This window comes from Suricata suricatta, chromosome 13, assembly GCF_006229205.1.
Source record: "Suricata suricatta isolate VVHF042 chromosome 13, meerkat_22Aug2017_6uvM2_HiC, whole genome shotgun sequence".
Taxonomy (NCBI): Eukaryota; Metazoa; Chordata; class Mammalia; order Carnivora; family Herpestidae; genus Suricata; species Suricata suricatta.
This window is the reverse complement of record NC_043712.1, coordinates 1,915,985-1,927,740: the sequence shown is the minus strand read 5'-3', so window position 1 is coordinate 1,927,740 and position 11,756 is coordinate 1,915,985. Positions and strand designations below refer to the sequence as shown.

At 66.1% G+C, this 11,756-nt stretch overlaps 2 protein-coding genes across 2 annotated transcripts in view; one reads left to right on the top strand and one right to left on the bottom strand.

Moving 5' to 3' along the window:
- The first annotated feature begins 6 nt into the window (after positions 1-6).
- SLC2A6 (solute carrier family 2 member 6) lies at positions 7-7,204 on the top strand. Its single transcript, XM_029919531.1, has 10 exons — positions 7-212; positions 731-893; positions 1,922-2,128; positions 2,713-2,812; positions 3,347-3,558; positions 3,902-4,054; positions 4,679-4,787; positions 5,174-5,359; positions 5,575-5,720; positions 6,370-7,204. The coding sequence occupies exons 1-10, from the start codon at positions 115-117 to the stop codon at positions 6,523-6,525; spliced, it is 1,530 nt and encodes a 509-aa protein (XP_029775391.1). The 5' UTR covers positions 7-114; the 3' UTR covers positions 6,526-7,204.
- Positions 7,205-9,392: 2,188 nt separating this feature from the next.
- Positions 9,393-11,756, bottom strand: part of CACFD1 (calcium channel flower domain containing 1) — an 8,471-nt gene continuing 6,107 nt past the window's right edge. The window contains exons 4-5 of the mRNA XM_029919538.1: positions 10,124-10,231; positions 9,393-9,654 (exon numbers count right to left, since the gene is read on the bottom strand). Coding sequence (XP_029775398.1) covers positions 9,564-9,654; positions 10,124-10,231 — 199 coding nt within the window. The 3' untranslated portion in view covers positions 9,393-9,563. The remainder of the gene's footprint in view (positions 9,655-10,123; positions 10,232-11,756) is intronic.

Genomic DNA, 11,756 nt, shown 5'->3' with positions numbered 1-11,756 from the left:
CAGCCTCGGCCGGATGCTCGGCGCCGCCGCGGCCCGAAGCGCCTCCCGGCTGGAGCTGTCCCCCAGCACCCGGCCACCCGGCGGAGGCACGGACACTGCGAGGGCGGGCTGGCCATGCAGGAGCCGCTGCTGGGAGCCGAGGGCCCGGACTATGACACCTTCCCGGAGAAGTCGTCCCCGTCGCCGTCGCCCGGGGAGAGGACGCGAGTCGGGTGAGAGTCGCTGGGCATGGGGGCTGCAGGCAGGGTCTGGTTTCCGCCTTGGGCCTTCTCTGACCTTCTGTGAGTGTCCACCAAGGGTCCATCTGGTCCCCTCCTGCCCCAGACACGCTAATTTTATTTAAGGAGCTGCTCCCCCCTGTACAGGGCCCAGCCCCCAATCGGCTCAGATACCTGAGTGAAACCCAGAGAGGGCAAGGGGCTTGCCTAAGGTCACACAGCAAGCAGTCAGTGGCAAAGCCGACAGTAGAAACCAAGCCTCCTCTTCTAGAGAAAAGTGCTCCTTCACCCGTGTCTCAGCCATGGGGTTTGGCTTTGGGGACCGTCCAGGGGACTTCTCCAAGCAAGATGACACTCAGGCTCTGGGAGCTGCCCATCTGGCCCTGGAGCCGGCCCTCCCCAGCACCGTTCTCACTGCCTGAGCCGGCAGCCATTGTGCTCAGGGCAGGTGGCAGTTCCGCAGCTGGGGGGGGAGGGACTCAGACCTCATCATTCTGCCCACCCCCTGCCAGGGCGCCACAGAACAGGAGGGTGTTCCTGGCTACCTTTGCCGCCGTGCTGGGCAATTTCAGCTTTGGCTACGCCCTGGTCTACACGTCCCCCGTCATCCCTGCTCTGGAGCTCTCCTTGGACCCGGACCTGAGGCTGACCCAGACCCAGGCCTCCTGGTTTGGGGTAAGAGCTGCGCTCTGAGCTGGAGGTGGACAGGGCAGGGTGAGCAGGGACCCACAAAGCTGGGGACCCCCCAAAACCTCAGGCCCACCCCATCCACGCTGGGCTGCAGGAGGGGCAGTGGGTGAGTGAGGCCAGAGGACAGCTCTGAAACAGAAGGAGGAAGTGAGCGCTGACGGAGAAGGTATGGAAGGAACAAGGGGGCGGGGCCCCGCCAGGTCTCCCCCTGGATGATTGAGGGCAACCCAGACCGCCCCCCAGAGCCGGGCCATCACAGCAGAGCAGCCGCCTCTCTGGATGAATGGGGACAGGGCATCAGACACCGGTGGAAAGAGGTGGCGGCGGGGGCAAAGAGGGTCCCAGGACAGAGGGCGGGCGGATGGAAGGGAAGAGCAGACGCCCCGAGGGTCCCGGAGTTCTAGAATTGCAGTCTGAGGAGCCGCAAATGTACAGTGACAACACAGGAGCTAAGGAAATACTCAGTGTGTCCCGAGCACTTAATATGCGCCAGGGGCGTGCTGGATACTTTACGTGAGAGCTGGCTAAGTCCGGGCCAGCCCTAAGAGTGGGGACTCCTGCCATCCCCCCAAAAACAGCCCACATAGCTGAGGTGCAGATCGGCCGGGCAGTGCGCCTCAGTCACTGACCGGATCCTGCTCACTCCCCTGCACGGGGAATCCAAGAACCCCCAAGGCTAAAACCGCCAGGGGCTTTAGGTTACAGAATCCTCCTGTCTGCTGTAGTCTCACATCAGACATTTACACGTTCAGTGAGCAGAACCAGTGTGGGCACACGGCCCCACATCCTCTGCAGAGCAGGCCTCCCTACGGTGGCATCTCCAGCGAATGGTTACGCACATGCTGCTTGTACATGCCTGGAGACGGGAGGCTCACTCCCATTCAGGGCCTGAGTCCTGCACCCCAGGAGGCCACTGGGGGCCTGGAGAAGCAGCTGCCTCTAGGCTCTGATGGGGGGGCGGGACAGGAGAGCAGGGCACCCACGCAAGTCTGCCGTGCGCTCCTTTCCTGCAGTCCGTATTCACCTTGGGCGCAGCGGCGGGGGGCCTCAGTGCCATGGTGCTCAATGACCTCCTGGGCCGGAAGCTCAGCATCATGTTCTCGGCCGTGCCCTCGGCAGCTGGCTACGCGCTCATGGCAGGCGCCCACGGCTTCTGGATGCTGCTGCTCGGGAGGACGCTGACGGGCTTCGCCGGAGGGCTCACAGCCGCCTGCATCCCGGTAAGGCCGGGGCCGCCGCCCTCGTCCCCTCGCTGACCACTGGTAGCTGAAGCCTCCTGACCCTCGAGCCAGCTGGTCAGTGGGAGGTTATGTTTGCCAGGGAGCCTCAGCTTACCTCCACCAGGACAGCCCATTTCGGGGAAATCTGGCCCCAGGCCCCCAGCTGACCTCACTCTCGACTCCCCATAGTTCCTACCCCATTTCCTGACAATCAGGCACATTGCTCAATTGGAGAAAATCTGCCCTGAGCAGGGGGGGAAGGGGAAGTGTCTGCCCGAGCCGTCCCGCGGACTCCTCCCACGGCTCCTCCCCACACGCCCTGTCAGGACCCCGGGGAGCCCTGAAGCAGGGCCTGGGAGGAGCAGGGTCTACGCTGCTTCCCAACCTCAGGCTCCCCATTTTCAGAGCCAAATGCTTCTGCCCACTTGACAGGGAAATGGACTGAGTCCCAATCAGGGTAAGGACCCCCCCAGGAGCCCCCACTTCTCACTTCCCAGGTTTCACCAGGGCCGCCTCTCGGTCTCGGGCCAGGCCCAGGGGCCCGAGCTCTCACCACAGGCCGTGCTGGCCACTGTGTCTTGCAGGTGTACGTGTCTGAGATCGCCCCCCCGCGTGTCCGGGGGGCCCTGGGGGCCACGCCCCAGCTCATGGCCGTGTTCGGGTCGCTGTCCCTCTACGCCCTTGGCAAGTATCCAGATAAGCAGCGCGCTCCTCCTGTGTGTGGCTGGGGGCGGGGGGAACAGGGTGCCGCTGCTGAGCAGATGTGGGTGCAGGGGCAGTGAGCGCGCCCCAGGACAAACCCAGAGCTGGGGGACGAGCTGGGCTGTGCTGTGCGCCTCTAGGCAGTGCCCTGCCTCTCTCTGGTCATGTGGGAAGTCCATACAGAAAAGGGATCAGAGTATGCTTGAGATGAGTTGGGGGTTTGGAGACAGAAGCCCGGGGCCTTGTCTGCTCAGTCTACCCCTCTGTCACCCTGACACGGCCCTTGGGACCCTCCAAGGATGTCCCTCTGTGCTGGGCCCTGTGCTAGGGGCCAGGCAATCCCGGTAACCCCTTCTGGTTTCGACCACAGAGGCCCGGGGCAAGCAGGGTGGGCTTCCTATGGGAGGCGGCCCTCGACCAGCGCTTGAGCACAGAGGAGGCTGCTCAGAGGCAAGGAAGGGAGGGGACCGAACGTCCAGCCTGGATGCCGGCTCCTCACCCCGCCCTCGCCCCCAGGCCTCCTGCTGCCGTGGCGCTGGCTGGCTGTGGCCGGGGAAGGGCCTGTGCTCGTCATGACCCTGCTGCTCAGCTTCATGCCCAACTCCCCTCGCTTCCTGCTGTCCCGGGGCAGGGACTCGGAGGCGCTGCGGTCGCTGGCCTGGCTGCGCGGGGCCGACGCCGACATCCGCTGGGAGTTCTCGCAGATCCAGGACAACGTCCAGAGACAGGTGTGGGAGGCTGGCTGCGCGGTCCTGTCGGCCCGGCCAGCCGCTGGGCCTGTCTGCGCCTTGGCTGCTTGTCCTGGGGAGCAGGGAAGACTGCAAGACCCCACCTCCAAGGACGAGGGGAAGGGGAGAGGCTGCCGCCCCTGACCCACAGCACAGGCTCAGTGCCACTGACAGCTGCCTTGTCCCATTGTGCCACCCACTCACCCAGGAGCCTGGGGGCGGGGGGTAGGGGGCAAGGGGGGTCCGTGGCCAGACTGCCCCGGTGCGCAGGGTCTTTTCCTGGAGGAAGGGAGGAGTCCGGGGCAGGGCGGGGAGCCCCTCAGCAGCAGCTCCGTGTTTCCAGAGCACCCGCGTATCGTGGGCTGAGGCCCGGAGCCCCCACGTGTACCGGCCCATTCTCATCGCCTTGCTGATGCGCTTCCTGCAGCAGCTGACGGGCATCACGCCCATCCTTGTCTACCTGCAGCCCATCTTCGAGAGCACTGCCGTCCTGCTGGTGAGACCCCGGCCCCCACCGCCCCCGCTGTCCCCAGTGTCCGTGGAGGCCAGGGGTGCGTGCACTGTGTGGAGCCTGCCGGGGTCTCCCCACTGTTGTGCCGGGCACCCCTTCTCCGAATAACGTTTGTGAGCAACTCACGTGTGTTCGGACAGACAGGGTTACAGAGGAAGCCACTGTATAGAAATGCAGGGCCCTTGGGGGCCGTGGACCCCCGGGTTCAGAGCATCCGCCACGCCCCTCCCAGACCTCAGCTTCCGCCTCTGTAGAAAGGAGATAGCGGGGGGGGGGGGGGGGGGAACGCCTCCGTCAGCCTGTCCTGGGCTCAGAGGGAGATGAGATTTAAAGATTAGTGACAGTGCAGTCCCACAAGTCGCTGGGACGCCTGGACTCTCTGCTGGCCTGGGGCTCGGTGGCGGGTGTGGCCGTTGTGCCCTGGCCAAGAGCCCCTGCAGGCCCGGCTGGGTGACCAGAGGAAGCGCCTGGCACACAGTATGCGCTTAGCAGCTCAACGCTCCGGAGGAGCTGTGCCCTCAGCTTGTCGCCAGGGGGCCCTTGTGGGGGACAGGTGGGACAGCAGCAGCAGGCCGGGTCCCTCAGCCCCCCGTGGCCTCCTTTTTGCAGCCCCCAAGGGACGATGCGGCCATTGTGGGAGCCGTGAGGCTCTTCTCCGTGCTGATCGCCGCCCTCACCATGGACCTGGCTGGCCGCAAGGTTCTGCTCTTCGTCTCCGGTGAGCCTGGCCTGCCCCCTGCACTCGCGGACTCCAGCTGTGGCTGATTATGTGCCAACCCGAGTGGCCAGGAGTTCTGGGCAGCGTGGGGCGGGGGTCAGACCTGCTCTGCTGGCCCCACCCTACCAGCGCCCAGCACAGGGCCTGGCAGTCACGAGCTGCCCCAGATAGAGCTGCGGCCCGGGTGAGCCAGCGAGCCAGCTGTGAGTGGGTGTGACCGCAGCTCACACGCAGGCAGGGTCAGAGCTCTGCAAGAAGCGTCCAGTCACTGACAGGCCATGATGGGGGGCTTGGATGAGAACTGGGTCACCTGGGGCACAGGGTGCTGAGGAAGCACCCAGATCAGACGGCCCCGGCCCCTCCGAGGGCCACCTGTCTGTCCACAGCCACCATCATGTTTGCTGCCAACCTGACGCTGGGGCTGTATGTCCACTTCGGCCCAAAGCCTCTGACTCCCAATAGCACTGTGGGCCTCGAGAGTGTCCCCTTGGGGGGCACGGAGCAGCCCCTGGCCGCACCCACCAACTACCTCACCCTGGTGCCCCTGGTGGCCACCATGCTCTTCATCATGGGTAGGTGTGGCGGTGGCCCCCCAGCACGGGCAGGGGTGGTGGGGAGTGGCTGGGAGGGCCGACGGCCAGCTAGAGAGGAGCTGCCCCGGGCTTAGGTGCAGGGCACGTGCTAGGGCACGGGCAGGGCAGCGAGGTCCGGGTCTGGCAGGGTGGCTGGGGAGGGGCTCGGCAGCTCAGTGGAGGCAGAAGAGGCCCCACGTCCGCTCTGTCGGCAGGTTACGCCATGGGCTGGGGGCCCATCACCTGGCTCCTCATGTCGGAGATCCTCCCCCTGCAAGCCCGCGGCGTGGCCTCAGGGCTCTGCGTGCTGGTCAGCTGGCTCACCGCCTTCGCCCTCACCAAGTCCTTCCTGCTGGTGGTGGTGAGTGCGGGGGGCTGAGCTCGGGCTGCTTGGGTCCTCCTGGGCCAGGGTGACCACGCCAGGGGGCCGCATGTGTCCGCACAGCAGTTTGGGTCTCTCAGCGTGGATCTCTGCTGGTCTGTGTGCTTCCCCCTTGCGCCACACGCACGCACACACACACACGCACGCACGCACGCACGCACGCACTCTTGGTTCAAGTCCCTCCCGGGGCAGGTCGGCTGCGCCTGTCCTAGTAGAGCCCGTGGGTAAGGGCGGGGTTGGGGGCATCCGGAGCGTGCACAGAAGTGCTTGGGGCACAGCAGGAGGGCGCGTGGGGCATGCTCCCAGCCAGGCTGTGGTGGCAGCACGGGGCAGTGAGGGAGAGAGGTGGGGGTCTGAGCTGAGGCTGAGACCAGAGGTCCGTGTCCCAGGTCCAGGCCAGGGCAGGCTGCTGCACCCGAGCGGAGGAAGGCCTAGGGGCCCAGCACCACAGGGAGGCCGCCCCAGGCCCCGAGGGCCTGGGGGCTGGGAGGGGAGGACCTGCTAAAGCAGCGGGTGGGGCCCGGTGAGGCCTGTGAGCAGGCAGTTGAGCAGGCGCAGGACCCCCTAGGCGCGTGCCAGGGTGGGACAATGCTGGGAGCCCGGTGTGACCGGTCCTCTGTGTCCCCAGAATGCCTTTGGCCTCCAGGTGCCTTTCTTCTTCTTTGCTGCCATCTGCTTGGCCAACCTGCTGTTCACCGGCTGCTGTGTGCCTGAGACCAAGGGCCGGTCGCTGGAGCAGATTGAGTCCTTCTTCCGCACTGGGAGGAGGTCCTTCCTGCACTAGGCCAGGGTCCCCACCTGGGAGGGGCCAAGCCCTGGACGCCGGGCCTCTGCGCTGGCCACAAGCCTGCACACCAAGCCGGGGGGCGGCAGCCAACGTGCCATGAGACGGAGCCCAGGACCACCAGACAGAAGCAGGGCAGGCTCCCCAGAGTGCGCTTCTGGCTCTGGGCAGGCAGCACCCCCGTCCAGCCCGGGCCCCAGCTCAGCCGTGTCGCACGCTCGTCGGCCAAGACCCACCGGCAGAGAAGGCAGCCATGGGCCACAGGGGAGTACACGGCCCAGGGTCCATGACAAGGCCCTGCAAGGTGACCACGGGGCCCCGGCCCTGACTCCTGCACGGAGAACGTCCCCATAGAAGGCTGGGGTGGGGACAGAGCCAGGCGGGGCAGGAGGCGGTGGCCGGCTCCACCTGGGACATCGTCACGCCATGCTGTCCTGATTGCTGAGTCAGCGCCGAGCTTCCTAACCATGGGGAGGAAGACAGATCTGCACTTCTGGAAGCCGTGGACACCGTAGAGAACAATCTGGACTCCCAGGCCAGGGCACAGAGCCCCGCCCAGATGCTTCCTCCTATACCTGCCCAACCTCTGGAAATGGGGCTCCTAAGTGCCCCTGTCTGTGAACCATGTTCACCCCGTTTGTAAAAATAAATCAGGCTCTCGCCCGGGAGCGGAAGAGAATGGGCCTGTTGCAGGCGGGGGAGCCCACGCAGCAGCCAGGCTCCCTTTGTGGCCACCCCTGACCTGGCCACAGGGGGGCGAAGGGGCAAGGCAGCCCGGGAGGGAGAGCCTGGCCACAGGACGGCCCCGTCGGACAGGCACCGGCTCTTCCCGGCTGTGTGACCTGGACAGGCCGCTTCCCTGAGGTGCTGCCAGCAGGCCCGGGACAGGGCCAGCAGCACAGAAGGCCCGCAGTGAAATGGCAGTTACTCCCAGGACCCGTGGTCCGGTGCCCTTACTTAAAGGCACCAGAGAAGGCGGCAGGCAGAGCACAAGCATTTAAACTACCGCCAGGCTTTATTGCTCAAACCGCAAGTTAAACACAGAGAGTGAATGAGGACCCCAAGAAGACAGAGTCCAGACCCACCGAGGTAGGACTGGCAGCCCCTTCTGCCACCCCAACGACAGATGCCCCGTGCAGGGCAGCAGCCCACACAGGGCAGGGGGACGGATCCCCGGCTACGGGACTATTCGGCTGCCCGGACTAGGAACCTCGGGCACGTGACACATCCATTCTTGCCGGTGCCTAGGTCAGAGGGCCGTCCCACCTCTGCGCCTGCCTCTAGGGGCCCCCCAACCCAAGCTGCTGACAGAATGGAGGTGCAACCCTCCCAGACACGCAGCCAGCCCCTCTTCCCCTGCAGCAGGGCAGGAGGGCTGGGCAGAAGTGACCCCCGGGTCCCACTTCCCGGATGAGAATGAGCCAAGAGGGGCGGGCAGGGCCCTTCCTCCTCTTGGGAGGTAGACAGGTCTTGTTCACGGCACACACAGCAGACGCACACATCCACACCCCCACCCACCCACCTGGAGAGGCCAGGAGCCCACAGCCCTTTGAACCCAGTGCTGGCTTGAGAAAGGTGGTCCCAGGGGACCCCTGAAGGCACGTGTCCTGCCCGGCGGCCCCCAGGCCTCGGTCTGGTGGGCTCGCTGGAAGGCCGTTGGGGGCTGCTGCAGCCCAGGATCCCTGTGCACGTCCCCAGGGCAGTGAGTGCCACTCCTGCCGAGGACACTGAGGAGCCACAGGGAGGAGAGCCCCCTCTGGGAAGCAAAGACCCGGACACAGCTCTAGGGCTGGTTTCAACAGAGCAGGGCCGGGCCTGAGCTCGGGGCTCCGCGCAGGCGCAGCTGGGGGCCTGGGAGAAGGATGAGTGGGAGCAGGGTCTGGACGGAGCCTTTTCCGCACCAGCCCGTTTGTGCCCGGCACCGCCCTGGTGGAGCTGGCAGGACAGGCAGCGGGCTGAGGCGGGGAATGCACGGGGGGGGGGGGGGGGGGGGGGGGGGGGGGGGGGGGGGGCGCCAGGAACGGTGGAGGGAGGGAGGCTGGAGTGACAGTGCACGTCCTGGCAGGGCCGCCTCCTCAGGCCCCCCACACGGGCCTGGCACCTGGTGCGGACAGCTCATGGTGGCAGAGGCGGCTCTGGCCTCTGCCCAGCTCCCCAGAGACCTAAAGCTCTCCAGGGACAGAGTAGGGGGCAGGCCAGCAAGCATACGGGAGGCGGGTGGAGCCCGGCCCCCCTGACTCGGCTCGGCCACGGCCAGCACGGCAGGAGCACACAGAGGTGGACGACAGCCCCAGGGGGCAGGGGAGAGCCCGCCCTCCCCACTTCCTTAGCACCAGGGCCTTGGGGGTCGTGGGGGAGAACCCAGGAGAAGTCTCCCGGAGTGCCCCAGTCCGAGGTCCCCGGGAACCGGGGAGGGGGTGCTCCCTAGCCAGGGTCCGGCTGCTGCTCTGGACACTCGAGGAGCATCCTGGGAGCGCTGTGGGCTCCCACAGAGAACAGTGGCGGGAAGGGGCCTGGGCAGTGGGAGGCGGCCGCGGGCAGCAGCTGTCCTGATGGAGAGCGAGAGGAGGCTCACCCTACCCACGCCCGGGCGCAGGAGGCCATGCCCCCAGCTCACGACGGGACCAGCGTCTCCCAAGGAAGCTTCTCCTGACCCTGCGGCCCTGCAAGCAGTGCCTGTCTGGACACCCACTCAGCGCCCCGTGTCCAGCTGAGCCAGGGTGAGGGGTGGGGCCGGGCGGGCTCTGCTCTGCCCCCATCCCTCAGCCTGGGTCACCCCGAGGCCCACGCTGCCGGCTGCCATGGCCCATCTCCTTGCTGCTGTCTAAGGCCAGGTATAGGGGAGAAAAATCTGGAGAGAGGGAAGATAGAAGAGGATTCCAGGTATAGGGACAGGTATAGGGGGGCTGATAGGAGTCAGGCAAAGCCTCCTCTTCCAGGTTGTCCTCCAGGGTCAACGCTCCAGCCCTCATCCCTGAAGGACGTGCTCACACGGAGTCCGAGGGGCGAGCAGGAGGGGGCGGGTCCCCCGAACTGCCTCACAGCTCTCCCTCCAGGGTGTCCGTGAGCTTCTCCTCATCCGCCTGCTGCTTCTGCTGCTGGATCCTGGCGTAGGAGATGGCATCGCCCCTGGGGAGAGAGGGAGTCAGCGGCACGTGGCGCCCAAGCCTCCCACCCACCAGCAGATTCCTGGCCCGGGACGGAGGGGAGGCACGACCTGCAGGGACAGCCTACTGGGCCCCCGGCGTCCCCGGAGACCCCGCTGCTAGGATAGCAGACGCGTCCCCTCTAAGAGCGGCCCGGGCTGCCGGGTGGGGGCTCAGAGTCGCAACCCGGGCTCTGAGGCAGGGGCGGCAACTGGGTGGGATGCCAGGCATGGGCACTGGATGGGAAGAGGTCCCGCCAAGCCGCAGACTGCTGTCCCCACAGCCGGGCCTCCAGCAAGTCCACGACCCCGCCGGCTCTCATTCCCTTCGGCAGCAAAACCCTGGGGCCGGCCGCTGTGCCTGTCCCCACAAGTGGCCGGCAGGGGCCACTCTCGGACCCTCTGGGAGGCGGGCGTAAGCATCCCTCCCAGGGCCAGGAGCGGCGGACGCACTTTTTGCCCAGAGCCGAGAGTCCGTACAGCACCCCGGTGGCGAAGGCGATGGCGTTACCCAGCAGCGTGGTCAGGGTCAGGCTGATGGCGACGGGGACGGCGGCCATCCTAGGAGAGAAGGCCAGGTCACAGCGGCGCTCCTGCCCGACGGCCGCCACAGACCTCCTAGGCTCCCGGAGAGCCAGGTGCAGGAAGGGTCCCCAGAAGCCAGTCCAGGACCAGGGTCACCGCCAGGCCTTTGACCCCCACCCTGTGTACTTTCTGAGGAGGGGGCCCAGGCCTCCCTCAGGCCTTTGAGGGTCTTGCTACACCTGTGAGAAAACACCCTCCCCTTCTCGGATCAGGCCGACCGGGAGCCTCCCGGCGGCTCGCCCCCAGCGCCTTGGGACGGGGCAGGTCCCCGAACTCCTCCAGGAGAGCCGCACGCAGCGGCGTCTGGGACAGCACCGGCACCGCACAGACGGCTCTCCGTGGTGCAGCGAGACCAGCCGGATCTCCACAACGCAGGTCCCGGAGCGGGCCAGTCGCCTAAGGCCCGGGGCTTCCTTCCGCGTCGCCAGCACCCGGCGTCGGGGTCCCAGGCACATCGGGCGCCACCTGGCGGCAGGCGTCCCTTCTGGCTGGCGTGTCCCCGGCGCTGACGCTAGAGGCTGACTGCACTTTCCAGACCAGCGGCCGTGATCCCCGGGGTCGAGGGGGCCTGGAATGGACCGCGGCCGGGGGGCCAGCACTCCGTCCCGTCGCTCCCCTGGGCCAGGCTGCTGGCCGGCAGTGTCCCCTGCCCACGCACGCCCCGCACACAGAGGGGCACACCGGCCGCGTGCCCGGGGCATGTTACCATGCTGATGAGACCTCTAAGTGGCAAGAGAATAACAGAAATGACAAGGGGGGAGAAAAGACCACGGGGCTGGAAGAATGGTGGAGTAAGAAATCGCCACTCTAGAACACCGGGGACTTGCTCAGTGAAACGTTAAGATGCCAACAGGTAAAAAGTGAGCTAGAGCATTTTCAAGACAGACGACGCACAATTAGTAAAAGCGTCTGGCAAGAGACCTGCCCTCCTGTGGGACGCGAGACGGGGGCGCCGGCCACCCTCATCGCCTCCTCAGAGAGCAGCTGAGTCACATCTTGAACTCCTGTAGCGACTAAGCTGGGACCTGACAGGTGCAGCCCAAGGAGAGCACCGCAGGGCGAGCGCGCGCTTTCCGCTCCTCACCGCGGTTTGAGTCTGTGCCATGCTTACAAGTGAAGAAAGCATGACGTGCGGGGGACTAAACGTCCCTGTCAGTGAAGGTCACAGTCTCCCTGGTGATCCGCAAATGTGTACGTCTCGACATTAGGTGGAAAACAGCAGGACACAAGTTTACTTAGAATGGTCGTAACTGTGTAAGAAACAAGTTTGGAAAACCTGCAGGTGCATCTGGGGGGCGCGGTCAGCTGAGCGTCTGACTCTTGATTTCCGTTCAGGTCACGACCTCACCGTGGAAACTGCTTGGATGCTCTCTCTCTCTCTGCCCCTCCCCTGTGTGTGCTCTCTCCCCCTCTCTCTGCCCCTCCCCTGTGTGTGCTCTCTCCCCCTCTCTCTGCCCCTCCCCTGTGTGTGCTCTCTCTCTCTCTGCCCCTCCCCTGTGTG

What these genes read in the sequence shown, in the direction of transcription:
- SLC2A6 (XM_029919531.1), top strand. Translation starts at nt 115, where the DNA reads ATGCAGGAGCCGCTGCTGGGAGCCGAGGGCCCGGACTATGACACCTTC. An exon ending in CCCAGGCCTCCTGGTTTGGG is followed by an intron (nt 894 to 1,921) that starts GTAAGAGCTGCG and finishes CCTTTCCTGCAG; the next exon opens with TCCGTATTCACCTTGGGCGC. An exon ending in AGTCCTTCCTGCTGGTGGTG is followed by an intron (nt 5,721 to 6,369) that starts GTGAGTGCGGGG and finishes CTGTGTCCCCAG; the next exon opens with AATGCCTTTGGCCTCCAGGT.